Consider the following 18,561-nt stretch of genomic DNA (forward strand, 5'->3'; position numbering starts at 1 on the left):
ATCTTTGAACTTTTAAATACAGTTATGTGCACTTTTATGAGCTTATTGAAGCGTCAGCTTATATAGATACTCAATTGAGTTTTTACTATACTATGTGTGTTTAAATTGATATTAAATTTATGAATTGAATTTTAAACCAGCGCTCCTTATGTTTGTCTCTAGTTTATCAGAGATTTATAGATTGTGCTATTTAGCAGAATATGCTACCGATACTGAATCAGTTCCTATATGCACAGTGGTGTATCTATAGTGGTTGCACACAGGTCCATGGGTCAAGGTGGGCCCTTCAACCAGAACAGACACATCAGTGATGGTGCAGGCACAAGATATAGTAAAGACTCTGGTATTGTGTCTGCTCTCTTATGTGTATACACCATCTTTCCAAATACAGCTCTGTAAAGATGGCACCATTAGCAAAAGCCCCCCTCTACTAAAATGCCTCTGCATATATGTACATATATGTATGCATTGTTATGTGCATGTGCAGTACGGAAATACAAAACTTACACCCAGTGTAGTAACAGGGCTGCACTGCACCTTGTGCTGGCCATGCCCCTGTTGTGTGACGTCATGAAGGTGGCGAGGCCACAGGTGTCGGTTAGTGCAGCACTGCTCGTAGTGTGTTTAGGACGCTCCAAAGAGCTGCATAGACTGCAGGGTGCCTGCTTGGTGCATCTAAAATACACTCAGGCGGATGTTGCAGCAGAGATCCTAGTTGCGGGGTACCATTCTAGGCACGCTAATAGCCAGATGAAGGGACCATGATACAGTAAACTCTATGGGATTAATGAAATTATCCACGAGATGCTGCATAGATGCCGATTACAATACTGTATACTGATATCTGCTCACACCTACATAGACTATGATGAGCAATCAGCTTCTGAGACATATATTGCAAAGCTAATGAAAGGCATCAAAACGTACTTGCCTTTCCCCCTGGAAGCTGCGGGGGACTCACAATTTTTGTCCGCTGCAGCTCTGGAATAATAGGCGGTTTCCCTGTGTTATGGGTGGGGCCTAATAAAGAGACAGTTTGGCCCCACCGCCCAAAGTGGCCTGCACCCTCTCCCTAAGTGAGCAGCGGCAGCTGTAGCCCTTTCATCGTCAACCATATACGGGGTGTGGGGGGGGGGGGGGCAATTAGCACATATAAGCATATATATTATGATATATGTAACATATTTGGTGGCTGGTTCCCCTGGGGATCGGAAGTGTTGTTTGTATCAGGCGACAAGCAGCACTCTGGACTCAGCATGAGGCATCACACTCCTTCTAAGCCCGCCCCCAGACTCCCATTGGCAAGTTTCACATGAGTCCGGGGGCGGACTTAGAAGGAGTGTGATGCCTTATGTTGAGTTCCAGAACTTCCGGGTGCCTTCGTAGCGCCTGATGCACACAGTGCTTCCGATTGCTGGGGGAACCAGCCAGCACATATACTACATACATTAGTACATGTTTATATGTGCTAAGTGGTTAGCCCCTGTACTATATGATCAGTGCTGCAGCCACCGCTGTTAATGAGCACCACTATCTATAGCTATTAGCGCGCCAGGTATGTTGCCTTACCTCCATAGCTATGTGTGCTGCCAGGCTGAGCAAGTCAGTAGATGAACAGTTTTCCTCCGCTAATCCTATGGAATCTGCCTGAGCGACCAACTTCCCAAAAGCTGAGACAGCATTTGTAGCTGAAATAAACAGTAAGTAGTACAGTGATGTGTTCTTATGAATTGTTCTCTCAAAGCTACTGTACCTGATCTTGCTAAATGCAGAGGTAGAAAAACACACGTTTCACCTCAGTTACAATTGGTCATCTACATGCAGCACTACTCTTAAAGAAGAACTTAAACTGCATAAAACATTTTAGGGTCTATGGGGGTCATTCCGAGTTGATCGCTTGCTAGAAGTTTTTAGCAGCCGTGCACGCGCTAAGCCGCCCTCTGGGAGTGTATTTTAGCTTAGCAGAAGAGCGAACGAAAGGAAGGCAGAGCGGCTACAAAAAAAAAAAGTTTCAGAGTAGCTTCAGACCTACTCAGAGCTTGCGATCTCTTCAGACTGTTCAGTTCCTGTTTTGACATCACAAACACGCCTGCGTTCGCCCAGCCACGCCTGTGTTTTTCCTGGCACGCCTGCGTTTTTTCCAACACTCCCTGAAAACGGTCAGTTGACACCCAGAATCGCCCACTTCATGTCAATCACCCTGCAGCCAGCAGTGCGACTGAAAAGCTTCGCTAAACCTTGTGTGAAACTACTTCGGCCGTTGTGAAAGTACGTCGTGCGTGCGCATTGCGCCACATACGCATGCGCATTGCGCTGCATACGCATGCGCAGAAGTGCAGTTTTTTTGCATCATGGCTGTGCAGCGAACATTTTCAGCTAGCGATCAACTCGGAATGACCCCCTATGTACTAAGCCTTGGAGAGTGATAAAGTGGACGGAGATAAAATACCAGCCAACCAGCTCCTAACTGTCATTGGTGCAGCAGGTTACATTGGTTTCCACAGGAAACACATCGGGGTGTAGAGTGGATATTGATCCAGAGGCACCAACAGGCTAAAGCTTTAGCTGTCCCAGGATGCATTGGGGCCTCATCCAGTTACTGAGAGCTCAGTTTCGAGTTGGTGTCTGCAGCAGCAGGTCACCTAACAGGAGGGCTGCACTGGGCAGCCCTGAAAAGCTTTTCTGAAAGAAGATTTCATAATTTCTGGCTGGGCTGTCAGCACTGTATGTCATAGTGACATTTCAGCGCTGCAGCTCCATCATCTCCCAAGCAGTGTTGCATACTCCCGCTGCCTGGTTCCCGGGAACATGCGGCGGAGAAGTCACAGCTTAGGCACAGAGTCGCAGACCGCTCTCCTGGTTCGCGTGGCTGCTACGGGGAGGAGGTAAGATGGTCCCCCAGGTGGGATCCACCATTAAATCGCGTTCCGTCCGCGACCTAGGGAGACAGGTTGCGGCGCAGGTGTGGACACTGTCACTGGGTATGGGCCCCACTAGACCACCAGGGCAATAGAGCACAGGTCGGGTGTACTAATGCCCCATTTAATAAGGCTCGCTAGTACCTGGGGTGGAAGTCCAGCATTGGGGAGCCGGCGATTGACCTGTAGCCCCTCCCTTGGCCCAGGGAGCCATCTCCTTCAAGATTTCCCACCCTGGAGCTGCCTCACACTTTCCCTCACTCCCTCACAGAGACACTGGGCACTATCCTACAGTATAACAGCAGCAGCTGGTCACTGGTATTGCAGGGCAAGGTCTCCCATGTAAAGCCGCCTGTATACAGAGCTGTGACTTTACATTCGCTTGAGTATCCTACATGTCTTGATACAGACAGCGTTAGTTGAGAAAAAGTGTACCCTTACAGAATATGTTGTACAAATTTTCTGATATATCCTCCGGTCACGGACTGCGCTATATATATGTATACCCTGGGCTAGGTGTGTTTGGGACAAATGATATCAAATGATATAGTATTACACAGTATTTATTACATATGTATAGTCTACTGTGTTACAGTCACATAATACCGGATTCTATTCGCAGGTATTGTATTTTGTCTGGCTTTATCGTACTAAATAGCCCTGTTGTTGCATTTTTCTCATAATGTCTAATAGAAATGTCAGTAAATCAGTGGAAGCTCCTGCATCATGCAGAGCATGCTCTAAGGATTTACCAGAGGGGGAAGTGTTGTATGTTGATGGTTTGTGTACTATTTGTCATGCACCTCCCAGTCAGTCTGCAGCTCCTGCATCTAACAGGAGCCAACCTGGGCTGCGTTCACCAACCTGCTGGGTACTCTGGTGGAACGCCTAGCGCCCCCATATGGGACCACCTGTGTCAATACAGTCACAAACTGTCCCCATGGTTAATCTGCCTTGGGCGGAAAATCTGTCTAACCAGCTGCAGCAAAATCAGTCATTGGTGAGACAAAAATCTGCCCCAGGTCACTCCCGTGTCCCTTGGTCCTTTAAGCGCTATACTTCCTCCTCACAATCCACAAACCTCTCTGATGTTTTCATCAAAAGAGTGGGGGAAGGGCATACGGTCCTGTCAAACACTGAATCCTGTGTTACTGATGAGGACTCTCCCTTGCAGATTGATGTCCCTGCCTTAGTGGTTGCTCTTAAGCATATCCTACAAATCACTGATGATGAGGATTCCACTGCTGTGGCAAAGAAAACTGATAAGTTTAAACAGCAGAAGGTGGTTAACACTGTATTACCACATTTTGATCATTTCGTGGACATCAGGCGGGAACCCTGGTCTTATCCTGGGAAGTAATTCCCTTTGCATAAAGGGCCTTGGCTCACTATTCTGTCCCTGCAGAGTTGTGTAATAAATGGAAGATTCCACCGCCGGTGGATTCTCATGTCACCTGCCTCATGGTGTCGTCCACTCTGCCTGTCACCACTGTCACCTTACTGAAAGAACCAACAGATAAGCGTGTGAAGGTATGCCTGAAGTATATATACTCCCTTACAGGGGCTATTCATAGACCCACTATAGCTGCCTCCTGGACTGCAAAAGGGGTTCAGGCATTAGTGGAAGAGCTGCCCGAGGATATATCTGACAATGCCAGACAATTCCTGTTTCACAATACCACCACCGTGTATTACATTCAGGAGGCGTACTCTGAGGCGGGTGTAATGGCAGCCAAGGCATCGTCCACGTCTGTCCTGGCTCAGTGGTTGAGGTCATGGAAGGTGGATCTGGACTCCATAAAGACTTGGAGGTACTCCTCTACACTGGGGACATTTTGTTTGGGGAAGACCTAAATAAAATAGTGTCTTAATAGCAGCCGCTAAGATAGCTTTTCTCCCCACTACTAATCCTCTGCACAGAAGGCAAAAGATACCACATTTTGTTCCTTTCAGCCTCAAGGGAAAGCAAAAGGTCAGGCACACCCAAGACAATCTTGTACTCCCAAAACCATCAAGCCCAAGGAAAAACAATCCTGGCCAGCCCGTCAGCCTGCTTCAAAATATGGCAAGCCTGCTGCATGATGAGGCAGGCCTCCTCCTGGGAGATCCCAGGGTAGGAGGCCGACTTCTACAGTTCATCCAGATCTAGTTAAAGACCATTTCAGACACATGGGTACTGGAATTTGTCTCTGATGGCTACACTGTCTCCTTCAAGAGACGTACCCCGCGCCAGTTCTGCACTACGTTAAAAGTGCAAGCTCTACAAACAGCTGTGAGTTCTCTCCTGAGTACAGAAGTGGTTGTGCCAGTACCTCAGTCCCTGAGAGGCAGAGGTTACTACTCAACCCTGTTTCTGGTCCCGAAACCCAATGGGTCCTTCTGGCCTATGCTAAACCTCAAAATTCTGAACAAGTTTGTGAGAGTGTCCAGGTTTCATATGGAAACGCTGTGCTCCATTGTACTGGCTATGGAACCCGGAGACTATATGGTATCCCTGCATAATCCTATTGCCATGTCGCATCAGCAGTTCCTTTGGTTTGCTATTGGCAACCTTCACTATCAATTCCAGGCTCTACCATTTGGACTGGCTACGGCTCTTCGGATCTTCACCAAGGTCATGGCCGTGATAACGGCCTATCTTCATTGCCAGGGAGTTAGAATCCTGCCGTACGTAGACAATCTGCTGATTCTGGCAAATTGCCATGAAGTCCTCAGTCATCTGCAACTGGCAGTGACCTTTCTGCAAGCCCATGGGTGGCTAATCAAATGGAAGAAGTCTTTGCTGGTCCCAGCTCTGAACATGGTGCACCTCTCTTGGACACGCACAGTCAAAGACTGTTTCTGTCTCCAGACAAAGTCCTGAAGATTCAGGACAGGGTAAGATGCTTCCTTCATTGCCCCAGAGTGTCAATACACTTGGCGATGCAAGTACTTGGCCTGATAGTGTCTACCTTCAAGATGGTAGAGTACGCTCAATTTCATTCCTGCCCACTACAACGGTTAATCCTTTCCAAGTGGGACGGCCTGCCTCATCGGATCAGATCTTGAATGATCTCTTTGACTCCGGAGGTTCGTTTGTCGCTAACCTGGTGGCTCCAGGACCAGCAATGGAGCAGGGGCTTTCTCTTCTGGATCCCCGACTGGGTCCTACTGACAACAGACACCAGTCTTAAGGGGATGGGGAGCGGTGTTGGAGCAACACTCTTTTCAGGGTCGTTGAACCAAGGAAGAATCACTCCTCCCGATAAATATTCTGGAGCTGAGGGCAGTGATCAATGCACGAGCTCTTGTCCTGCTTCTGGTACAGAACAGGCCTGTTCAAGTACGGTCAGACAACGCCACCACAGTGGCATACATAAACCATCAAGGCGGCACTCGAAGCAGCATGGCAATGCTGGAAGTGTCAAAAATCCTTTGTTGAGCGGAACACCATCTGCCAGCCATATCACCAGTGATCGTCACGGGTGTCCTGAAGTCCTGGGACTTCCTCAGTCGCCAGGACATGGATGCCAGAGAGTGGATTCTTCATCCAGAAGTCATCCAGAGGTCTTCCAACTCCTAGTGGATGTCACAACTGAGGGTTTTAGCTGACAGGAGGAAGCCTCAGTTGTAGGGGCTGAGAGGAACTTAAACCGGGGAGGTTGAATCAGACCCCTGGACATGTAAGTGTTAAAAGGAAACCCGAAGGTGTGACCATGACAACCAGGTAAAAGTCAAAATAAAAGTTTATTAACAGACTCCGTGTAAACAAACAGCATTCAAGGTAAATAATGGCAATGATAAACAATACGATTCCTGGAGCACTCTGACCATGAAATGGTTACACAGGACACTGGTAGGTAAGAACAGCTGTTACAGTCCTTAGATGGAATAACCTTACCAGGACTGGCTGTAGTAGTGAAGATATCAAAGGAACATGCCAGTAGATGGAACAGATGAAGTTGGTAACTTGAATCAGCTGTTGTAATTGCTGGATGGAACCAGCCAGGTGGTAAGACACGGAGTGGATGCAGAATGGAATCAGCCAGATGATAAAGTCACTGAATGAATGCTGGGTGGAACCAGCCAGGTGATGAAACACGGAGCGAATATAGTAAGATGCTAGGGAGCGTGGAAACAGAGGAATTGAAGGATGATTACCGGTGATAATGGATACTGCTGGAAGAAGATGAAATAGCTGGAAGCTGGAAACTGGATCAGCCACGGAGGACTGCAGAGTCAGGCTGCACCGCAGGATGGTAGGCAGGTGCGGATCTCTTTGGTGGATGCTGGAGACAGGAGCTGGAACCTGGAAACACAACCACAGGAGAGAGACTGGAACAAGGTATGATGATTTCCTGGCCCAGGCACAGGATACTTATACCTGCAGCAATGCAGGCATTGGCTGGGCAATTATGCAGATTTCCAGAGGCAGTGGATTGGAGGAACTGAGACATGTGATTAGATCCAACATGGCTGCGCCCATGTTAGAACTTGGAGGGAAAACTGGCTTGGGAAACCATGTGGAAACATAACTGTAATGGCGGCGCCGGCCACAGAGGACAGGAGACGCCAGACTGACAAATGTATTCCGAGACTCATGGATGACAACGGAGGCCGCGGCAGGCATGGAACACCACACTGACAACCTGCACCTATAACACAGGAGCGGCGGCGGAGGCCGCGGAGAACGGGAGACGCCATGCAGGATTCAAACATGGCGCCGCTGTGACAGCATCTCAGCGTGACAGGAGGAATGTGCAGTATGTGGACACAGATGAGATCCGACCTTGGAACTCTGAGCGAGCCTCAGAAGACATCTGAAAGGCAGGTAATGGCGTCCAGATACCCGGATCGTGACAGCACCCCCCCTTTAGGAGTGGCCCCAGGACGCTTCTTAGGCTTTAGAGGAAACTTCGAGTGGAAATTCCGGACCAAGGCAGGAGCATGGACATCAGACGCATTGGTCCAAGAGCGTTCTTCAGGACCATAGCCCTTCCAGTCAATAAGATACTGCAACTGACCGTAACGGAAACGTGAGTCCAGAATCTTGGCCACCTCATAATCGACTCCCCATTGAGTCTGAACTTTAGGAGCTGGAGGAAGTGCAGAATGAAACCGATTCAGGATCAGCGGTTTCAACAAGGAAACATGGAATGTCCTGGGTATTTTTAAGAAGGAAGGTAAATGGAGTCTGTAAGCAACAGGATTGATGACTTGTTCAATTTTAAAAGGATTGATGTAACGAGGAGCAAATTTCATGCTGGGAACTCTCAACCTCAAATTCTTCATGGACAACCATACTCGATCACCCACCTTGAGAGCCAGAACCGCTCTACGCTTCCTATCGGCAAACTTCTTATACCTAAATGAGGCTTTAAGCAGGGCTGCGCGGACATTCTTCCAGTTGTTTGAAAACTGACGCAAGGTGATATCCACTGCTGGAACAGAAGTTGCTGGAAGCGGTTGGAATTCTGGAACCTTAGGGTGATATCCATAGTTGATGAAGAATGGTGTTGAGGAGGATGAGGAATGGTATTGATTGTTGTGGCTAAACTCGGCCCAGGGAAGGAGGTGAACCCAGTCATCTTGGGAGGAAGACACGTAAATGCGGAGGAAGGCCTCCAAGTCCTGATTCACCCTCTCGGTTTGACCATTGGTCTGAGGATGGTAAGCTGTGGAAAACTTTAACTTGACTTGGAGGGCTTGACACAAACTTCGCCAAAATTTGGCTACAAATTGTACTCCACGATCGGAGATGATTTCTTCAGGGAGACCGTGAAGTCGAAAGATCTCTTGGATAAAGGCTTGAGCCAACTTGGAAGCTGACGGAAGACCGGTGAGGGGTATGAAATGTGCCATCTTGGTGAACCGGTCAACTACCACCCAGATGGTATTAAACTTGTTGCATATAGGCAGATCTGTAACAAAGTCCATCGACAAATGGGTCCACGGTCGACTGGGAACAGATAATGGAACCAGTTGCCCCGCAGGAGACTGGCGAGGAACTTTGTGTTGGGCACACTTTGGGCAAGAGGCAATAAACTCCTTGACATCCTTCTTCAGAGTTGGCCACCAGTAGGACCTAGAGATAAACTCAAGGGTTTTCTGAATGCCTGTATGTCCGGCAAAACGGGAAGCATGGGCCCAATGCATGAGCTTCTTCCTTAACACCGGCTTCACAAAACTTTTCCCTGGTGGGGGCGTAGAGTCCATCCCTACCGTGGAGAATGCCAACGGATTAATAATAGGATGCTTGTCTGAAGACTCTGACTCGTTTTCTTGCTCCCAAGAGCGGGAAAGGGCATCGGCCTTGCGATTCTGAGAGCCCGGACAGTACTGGAGTTTAAAGTCGAACCTGGAAAAGAAAAGTGCCCATCTGTCCTGACGGGGGTTAAGACATTGTGCGCCTTTCAGGTATAAAAGATTCTTGTGGTCGGTAAGTATCGTGATTGAATGAGAAGCTCCCTCCAACAGATATCTCCACTCCTCAAGAGCGAGCTTGATGGCTAGCAACTCCTGGTCACCAATGGCATAGTTGCTCTCAGCTGGGGAGAACTTCCGGGAGAAGAAACTGCAGGGATGTAGATGGCCATCTTTAGCCCTCTGGGATAACACCGCTCCTACTCCAACGGAGAAGGCATCCACCTCTAAGATGAAAGGAGAGTCGGTGTCGGGCTGTTTCAGAACTGGTGCAGAGATGAAACGTTGTTTTAGAAGATGAAAAGCTTGCGTAGCTTCTTCAGACCACTTGGACGGGTTAGCACCCTTCTTGGTTAATGCAGTGATAGGCGCCACAATGGTGGAAAAGTCTCGTATGAACTTTCTGTAATAATTGGCGAACCCTAAGAACCTCTGGACCCCTTTGAGGGTTAAGGGTATCGGCCAATTCTGGATTGCTTGTAGTTTCTCAGGATCCATCTCTAGTCCGGAACCGGACACAATGTAACCTAGGAACGGAATGGATTTAACTTCAAAGACACATTTCTCCAATTTGCAATAGAGATGATTGACACGGAGACGGGACAGAACCTCCTTTACCCAGAAACGATGTTCCTCCAGATTATTGGCAAAGATGAGGATATCATCTAGATAAACCACGACATGGCGGTATAAGATGTCTCTGAAGATCTCATTCACGAAATGCTGGAAGACAGCTGGAGCGTTGCTCAATCCGAAGGGCATGACGAGGTACTCATAATGTCCATCACGGGTGTTAAAAGCGGTCTTCCACTCGTCGCCCTCACGGATCCGGATGAGATTGTAGGCACCCCTCAAATCCAACTTTGTAAAGATGGTTGCTCCGCTGACTCTATCGAAGAACTCAGTAATCAAAGGTAAAGGATACCGGTTCTTGACGGTAATGTCGTTCAGACCTCTGTAATCGATGCACGGTCGCAGACCACCGTCCTTCTTCTTAACGAAGAAGAAGCCTGCGCCAGCTGGAGAAGAAGAAGGTCGGATAAAACCTTTCGCCAGGTTCTCTTTGATGTACTCCTCCATGGAGTGCGTCTCAGGCAGAGACAACGGGTAAGTTCGGCCTCGAGGTGGAACCTTCCCTGGAATGAGATCAATTGGGCAGTCCCATTCTCTATGAGGAGGAAGGCTATCAGCAGAAGCCTTACTGAACACGTCCGTGTAGTCTTGATATGGAGGAGGTGGAACATCAGACGACCTGGGGAAAGAAGAACAAACAGGAAGCACTTTGGACAAACAAGTCTTAGCACAGGAGGGACCCCATGCTAGTATTTGCGTAGTCGTCCAGTCAATCGACGGATTGTGGAGACGGAGCCATGGAAGGCCCAAAACCACTGGATGTGTGGCTCTTGGAATCACTAGGAAGGAAATAAATTCTGCATGAAGAACTCCCACTCTCAGACGAACTGGTAGAGTCCTTAGAGAAATAACTGCGTCGAAAATCTTGCTGCCATCTACTGCAGTTAAGGAGATGGACGAAGGAAGTCTCTCGGAGGGTAGGGACCACCGTTTAACATAAGCTTCGGTTATGAAATTCCCAGCTGCTCCGGAATCAAGGAGGGCAATGACGTTCCTGTAACGTTGAGCAATTTGGAGCGAGACTGGGAGATTACAATCATGAGGAGATGGAGAGGAGATCATTACTCCTAGCCGGCCCTCTCCTTGGCGAGCTAGGATTTGGAGTTTCCCGGACGTTTGGGACAGGCATTGATAATGTGAGACGAAGCTGCACAATAGAGACAGAGAGACTCAGAGAGACGTCTTCGGCGCTCAGCGGGAGATAGACGGGAACGGCAAATTTGCATGGGCTCATCCTTGGATGGAGACGGTTGACGAAGAGGAGGAGCAGAAGATTTTTGAGCAGACGATCTTCCTCGCTCGGTTGCTCTCTCTCTGAAACGTAGATCAACCTTCGTGCAAAGAGAAATTAGCTCATCCAACTTAGAGGGCAAGTCTCTGGTAGGTAACTCATCCTTGATGCGTTCTGATAAGCCATGCCAGAATGCAGCATACAGGGCCTCGTCGTTCCATGCCAGTTCGGATGCCAGGATTTTTAACTGTATGAGATACTGTCCCACAGTACGTGTTCCCTGGCGTAAACGGAAAATCTCAGATGAAGCAGAGGTTACCCGGCCTGGCTCGTCGAAGATGCGCCTGAATGTTGCCACAAAGTCCGTATAGGAGGACAGCAGGGGATCAGACTTCTCCCATAAAGGTGATGCCCAGTCAAGGGCTGAGCCGCTGAGAAGGGAAATGATATAGGCAATTTTAGTACGGTCGCTGGGGAAATTGCAAGGCTGAAGCTCAAAGTGGATTTCGCATTGGTTAAGAAATCCCCTGCAGAACCTTGGAGATCCGTCAAACTTTGCTGGCGTTCTGAGATGAAGACGTGGAATGGAAATGGGTAAGGTGGGTGGGGTTACAGCTGGTGTCACTGTAGTGGACGCACCGGACGTGCCAGGTCCACGGAGGGTCGTTTGAATCCCATCCAGCCGCGTAGAGAGATCCTGGAGACAGTGGATGATGTGGCCTTGTGCAGCCTCCTGATGTTCGAGTCTGGCTGCCAGTTCTTGCATCGGCCTAGCCGCTTGATCCTGGTCTCCGGCTGGATTCATATGGTCAGTGCTTACTGTCACAACTGAGGGTTTTAGCTGACAGGAGGAAGCCTCAGTTGTAGGGGCTGAGAGGAACTTAAACCGGGGAGGTTGAATCAGACCCCTGGACATGTAAGTGTTAAAAGGAAACCCGAAGGTGTGACCATGACAACCAGGTAAAAGTCAAAATAAAAGTTTATTAACAGACTCCGTGTAAACAAACAGCATTCAAGGTAAATAATGGCAATGATAAATAATACGATTCCTGGAGCACTCTGACCATGAAATGGTTACACAGGACACTGGTAGGTAAGAACAGCTGTTACAGTCCTTAGATGGAATAACCTTACCAGGACTGGCTGTAGTAGTGAAGATATCAAAGGAACATGCCAGTAGATGGAACAGATGAAGTTGGTAACTTGAATCAGCTGTTGTAATTGCTGGATGGAACCAGCCAGGTGGTAAGACACGGAGTGGATGCAGAATGGAATCAGCCAGATGATAAAGTCACTGAATGAATGCTGGGTGGAACCAGCCAGGTGATGAAACACGGAGTGAATATAGTAAGATGCTAGGGAGCGTGGAAACAGAGGAATTGAAGGATGATTACCGGTGATAATGGATACTGCTGGAAGCAGATGAAATAGCTGGAAGCTGGAAACTGGATCAGCCACGGAGGACTGCAGAGTCAGGCTGCACCGCAGGATGGTAGGCAGGTGCGGATCTCTTTGGTGGATGCTGGAGACAGGAGCTGGAACCTGGAAACACAACCACAGGAGAGAGACTGGAACAAGGTATGACAAACAAAGCACTGACGATTTCCTGGCCCAGGCACAGGGTACTTATACCTGCAGCAATGCAGGCATTGGCTGGGCAATTATGCAGATTTCCAGAGGCAGTGGATTGGAGAAACTGAGACATGTGATTAGATCCAACATGGCTGCGCCCATGTTAGAACTTGGAGGGAAAACTGGCTTGGGAAACCATGTGGAAACATAACTGTAATGGCGGCGCCGGCCACAGAGGACAGGAGACGCCAGACTGACAAATGTATGCCGAGACTCGTGGATGACAACGGAGGCCGCGGCAGGCATGGAACACCACACTGACAACCTGCACCTATAACACAGGAGCGGCGGCGGAGGCCGCGGAGAACGGGAGACGCCATGCAGGATTCAAACATGGCGCCGCTGTGACAGCATCTCAGCGTGACAGGAGGAATGTGCAGTATGTGGACACAGATGAGATCCGACCTTGGAACGCTGAGCGAACCTCAGAAGACATCTGAAAGGCAGGTAATGGCGTCCAGATACCCGAATCGTGACAGTGGACAGGTGGGGCCTACCGGATGTAGACCTTATGGCATCTCGACACAATCGCAAGGTTCAGTCTTCAGATCTCGGACCAGGGATCATCAAGCAGCATTCTGGCATTTCCATGGAACTTTCGGCTGCCCTACGTTTTGCCTCCAGTGTCACTCCTGCCCAGGGTACTACGGAAGTTCAAACAAGAAGGAGGAATACTACTTTTAGTCGCTCCAGCATGTTCCAGATGGCATTGGTTCTCAGACCTTCAAGGTCTGTCGACAGGACGTCCCCATCTACTTCCTCAGCGACCAGACCTCCTCATACAGGGCCCTTGTCTCTACCCAGACCTGGTCAGACTGGCTTTGACGGCATGGCTCTTGAAGCATCACTCCTGAGGGCCAAAGGATTTTCCGAGGCGGTTATTCAAACTAGAAAATAATACAACAAATATCTGGGCGCTGACAATAATTACTATAATGTTAAAAATCACTGATTTGAGGCTGCTGCTTCACCAAGAGGTCACTGCCAACCTCACTAAAATTCCAAAAGATATATACACAATAATGAAGTGCTGTCCAAATCAATGTATATTTAAAACATAAAACATTTATTTAACCAATACATGACAAACATATATCACACGTCCGGTGTTTTCCTAATATATATCTCACTTAAAACATATATAATATAATATAGCCACTCCGGGGTTAATAAGCTTATTTAGTGCACTAGATGTTAGTAGCCATTATCATGCCATAGTAGAAGGCTTGAAATCATTAGGAAAGTTCAAAGCATGAAAACTCATTCAGCTAATAGAAGGTTAATAAAGTTCAAAGCACGGAACTTATTAGTGCAGGAATCCCTTTGCTTCGATAGATCCACTGCAACAGCTTTTAGTAGGATAGTTATATACTTAAAAGTACAGCGTGGCCACGCTTATTAAGCAGCAACTCTGCGTGTCTTCAGACCTGGATGGTGATTAAACGGGGTGACGTCTCACTCCGTTTAATCACCATCCAGGTCTGAAGACACGCAGAGTTGCTGCTTAATAAGCGTGGCCACGCTGTACTTTTAAGTATATAACTATCCTACTAAAAGCTGTTGCAGTGGATCTATCGAAGCAAAGGGATTCCTGCACTAATAAGTTCCGTGCTTTGAACTTTATTAACCTTCTATTAGCTGAATGAGTTTTCATGCTTTGAACTTTCCTAATGATTTCAAGCCTTCTACTATGGCATGATAATGGCTACTAACATCTAGTGCACTAAATAAGCGTATTAACCCCGGAGTGGCTATATTATATTATATATGTTTTAAGTGAGATATATATTAGAAAAACACCGGCCGTGTGATATATGTTATTCAAACTATGTTGAAGGCCTGCAAACCGGCCTCTGCCCGGATTTATTACAGGGTCTGGAATTTTTATTTCGCCTGGTGTGCTGATAAGAATTATGTTGCCTATAGATTTAGAACTTCCAGAATCTGTTTTTTTCTGCAAAGTGGCCTGGACTTAGGTCTTCGTCTGGCCTCCCTCAAGGTTCAAATATCTGCATTGTCAATATGGTTTCAGAGAAATATTGCATCTATACCCGATGTTCATACATTCACACAGGGTGTCCTGCATATTCATTCTCCCTATGTCCCTCCTGTGGCTTCATGGGATCTGTCTGTTGTACTGCATGCCCTGCAAGAGTCTCCAAATGAACCTCTTGAATCAGTGGACCTTAAATGGATCACGGTCAAGGTCCTGTTCTTGTTGGCTAATGCCTCTGCAAGACGGATGTCGGACTTAGGCGCTTTGTCCTGTCGTCCACCCTTTCTGATATTTCACCGTGACCAGGTGGTTCTATGAACTCGACCAGGTTATTTACCTATGGTGGTGTCATCTTTTCACCTTAACCAAGAGATTGTGGTTCCGGCCTTTATCTCTTCAGACTGGTCTCCCAAAGAATGTTCTTTGGATGTGGTTAGGGCTCTCCGTATCTATGTGTAGAGGACTGCCTCTATCAGGAGGTCAGGTACCGTTTTTGTCCTGTTTGGATTCCACTAACGTGGCTGGCCTGCAAATAAGCAAACCTTGGCCAGATGGATTAGAATGGTGATTGCACAAGCTTATGCGCAGGCTGGACATCCTGCTCCTGCTGCTATTAAAGTCCATTCAAATCGGTCTGTTGGACCTTCTTGGGCGGCCCGCCGTGGCGTCTCCGCAGAACAATTGTGCAAGGCGACTACGTGATCCTTTGTGAACACGTTCATTACATTGTATGCCTTTGATTCTTTCACCTCCCAGGATGCTTCCTTTGGACGCCGGGTTCTCGCATCCGCTAAGGCACGTCCCCTCCCTTAAGGAACTGCTTTAAGACATCCCCGATGTTTTCCCTGTGGAAACCAATGTAACCTGCTGCAGAAAAGGAGAGTTATTGTAGAATTACCATTGTTAACTCTCTTTTTGCGAGGTACATTGGGCTCCACGGGGCGCCCACCCTGAGGCACCTAGCTAATTTGAGTTGTATGGCATTAGCCGCTGGTACCTTCTCCTGTTGTGAGAATGTGATTCTATGTGACTAACATCTACCTCTCTCTTGCCTGCTTCTGCATTGGACTGGTTAACGAAACTGAGCTCTCAGTGCCTGGAGGAGGCCCCAATGCATCCTTGGACAGCTAAAGCTTTAGCCTGTTGGTGACTATGGATCAAGATCCACTCTACACCCCGATGTTTTCCCTGTGGAACCCAATGTACCTCGCAGAAAGAGAATTAATAATGGTTAGTCTACCATAACTCTCCTTTTTTTCAAACACAGCCTGTAAAATGGCAGTTAGGAGCTGATTGGCTTGTACTTTATCTCCATCTACTTTATCTCTCTCCAAGTCTTAGTACATAGACCCCTTTATCACTAAATCCCGTTTTTCCAACTAATGTGTCAGCAATGGTTCAAACCTGTCTAACAAGTCAGCTGCCACAACTTGTCCAATCAGCTGCGTTCAGCACAGTGTTCTTTTATAATAATTCTGTAAGTTATGTATGCCTGTAGAAGCAACCATTATAAGCATCAAAGAGCAGATAGTGCAGGTATTATTACCGCTCTGTGCTTGTCCTGCCCTGGACATGTGATATCACATGTCCGCTGGCCGGTGCTGAAAATAGGGTGGTACGGAGTACCATTAAGAAATATGGTGGTGGTACACAGTACCACCAGCCAACCGCGGGGGCATAACTTATAAGGGGATTTCTTTAAAATGGTGTCAGTGGCATAACTGTGTGTGGTATATTATGTAATAGGCATTACGGTGTGTGGCATAATGTGTAATGAGCATTACAGTGTGTGGCATAATGTGTAATGGGTGTTAAGGTGTCTGCCATAATGTACAATAAGCATTACAGTGTCTGGCACAATGTGTAATGGGTGTTACAGTGTCTGGCATAATGTGTAATGGGTGTTACGGTGTCTGGCATAATGTGTAATGGGTGTTACGGTGTCTGGCATAATGTGTAATAAGCATCACGGTGTGTGGCATAATGTGTAATGGGCATTACAGTGTTTGGCATAATGTGTAAGGGTCATTACAGTGTGTGGCATAATGTGTCCATGCCCCTATTGTCATGTGGCCACTCCAGTTTTGTGTGACCACGACCCCTCATGACATGTAACCCATTTTTACTATCAGTACCACTAAGAAAAAAATTCTACTTGCACCACTGCCGCTGGCAGGAGAAAGTAGAAAGCTGCCTTGAAGCTTCGGGCGGCTGCATGCATTTAAGGGTGTCTGCCTAGAGTGACCATTAGATGTTCTGAGCAGCATTGCAGCCCCGGGAGATGGCACAGCATGCACACCTCTCCCTATGGCACTGGATGCAGAACTAAGGTTCTTTTCTCTCCATAATTGCTCTGCATCTTCCTCCCTTCTCTGCCAGACTCCTTTTTCCGTATAGAGTTCAATTCAAACTCCTTCCAACCATCTATAAAGCCCTTACACAATCCTCTGTCCCCTACATCTCTATCCTCATCCCCCTCCACACATTTGTCCACCTCCTTCGCTCTGATATCGACTGCAAACTATTTTCCCAACTGTCACCTCTAATCAGGGACGCCAAGAGGCGGGCAGGTACTGATTACTCGGGCCAAGGCTTGTTGGAGGAGTCTGAGTCAGCTAAGGGGGGCAAATGTGCACATACCAGCAGATGACTCAAAGTATGAATATACCTGATGCTCAATGGCGTTAAAAGCCAGGTGCAGGGGTGCTGATCTTCTGCAGTGACAGGAGCCGAGTGCTACAGTGTTATATTCACCTTCAGCACTCGGCTCCTGTCACAAATGAAGAGCCAGCACTGCACTCAGTCCAGTCTTCGAGGGCAGCCAGCATCTACGGGGAAGCTGGACACTAACCTGGAGAGAAGAAACTGAGATCACCATGAGGCAATGCCCTCTTTTGTTAGGCCACACCCCTTTTCTGGCTGCCGCATCTCCGGCGCTGAGGGGATACTGATGAGTGCGCACCGGGTGTTACACCTGGTGACGCATCTGTAGTTGCTTAACCGGTTGTATTGATTTATTGAAAGATAGCAGTTACAGCCATACTCACTGGTTCCCAAGGAGCAGATCTTTAGCAGAATGAGGTTTCATACAGCTCATGAGTGTAAGCAGTGCAGGGATGATAGAGCATTCAACAGGGCATAATGGGGGTCATTCCGAGTTGATCGTAGCTGTGCTAAACTTAGCACAGCTACAATCATCTTCCCTGACATGCGGGGGGACGCCCAGCACAGGGCTAGTCCGCCCCGCATGTCAGTGCTGGCCCCCGCACAAATACAAAAGCATAGCCTTTGTATTTGAGGCATAACTCCCGGCCAGCGCAGTTCGTGTGGCTGGCTGGGAGTTAATTGTCGCTGCCGCTGGCCGCAGCGGCTGCGTGAGACGTCACGCAGCCGCCGCGGCCCGCCCCCTCCCCCCCTAACGGTCCGGCCACGCCTGCATTGGCCGGACCGCTCCCCCTAAACAGCGGCTTAACGCCGCCATTCAGCCCCCTCCAGCCCAGCGACCGTCTCTGTCTCAGAGGCGATTGCTAGGCAACGAAAGCGGCCATGCGCTGGCGCACTGCGGCACCGGTGCATGCGCAGTTCCGACCCGATCGCTGCGCTGTGACAAACTGCAGCGAGCGATCGGGTCGGAATGACCCCTATTATTCCTTCTGCATTGGCATCTCCCCACTGTACCCAGGCCCGGCTTAGCTCTCAGCGGTCCTGCCTCCAGGACTTCTCCCCACTATAGGAACGCACTCCCATAC

General features: G+C 48.3%; 1 protein-coding gene across 3 annotated transcripts in view; it reads right to left on the bottom strand.

Annotated features, from left to right (window-relative positions):
• The window catches only part of TEX11 (testis expressed 11), a 1,490,225-nt gene that overhangs the window by 488,128 nt on the left and 983,536 nt on the right, over window positions 1-18,561 (bottom strand). For all 3 annotated transcript variants that reach the window (XM_063937124.1, XM_063937125.1, XM_063937123.1), the window contains exon 18: window positions 1,570-1,688. In XM_063937124.1, the coding sequence (XP_063793194.1) occupies window positions 1,570-1,688 (119 nt within the window). The remainder of the gene's footprint in view (window positions 1-1,569; window positions 1,689-18,561) is intronic.

Source organism: Pseudophryne corroboree, chromosome 8 (assembly GCF_028390025.1).
Source record: "Pseudophryne corroboree isolate aPseCor3 chromosome 8, aPseCor3.hap2, whole genome shotgun sequence".
NCBI classification, from domain to species: domain Eukaryota; kingdom Metazoa; phylum Chordata; class Amphibia; order Anura; family Myobatrachidae; genus Pseudophryne; species Pseudophryne corroboree.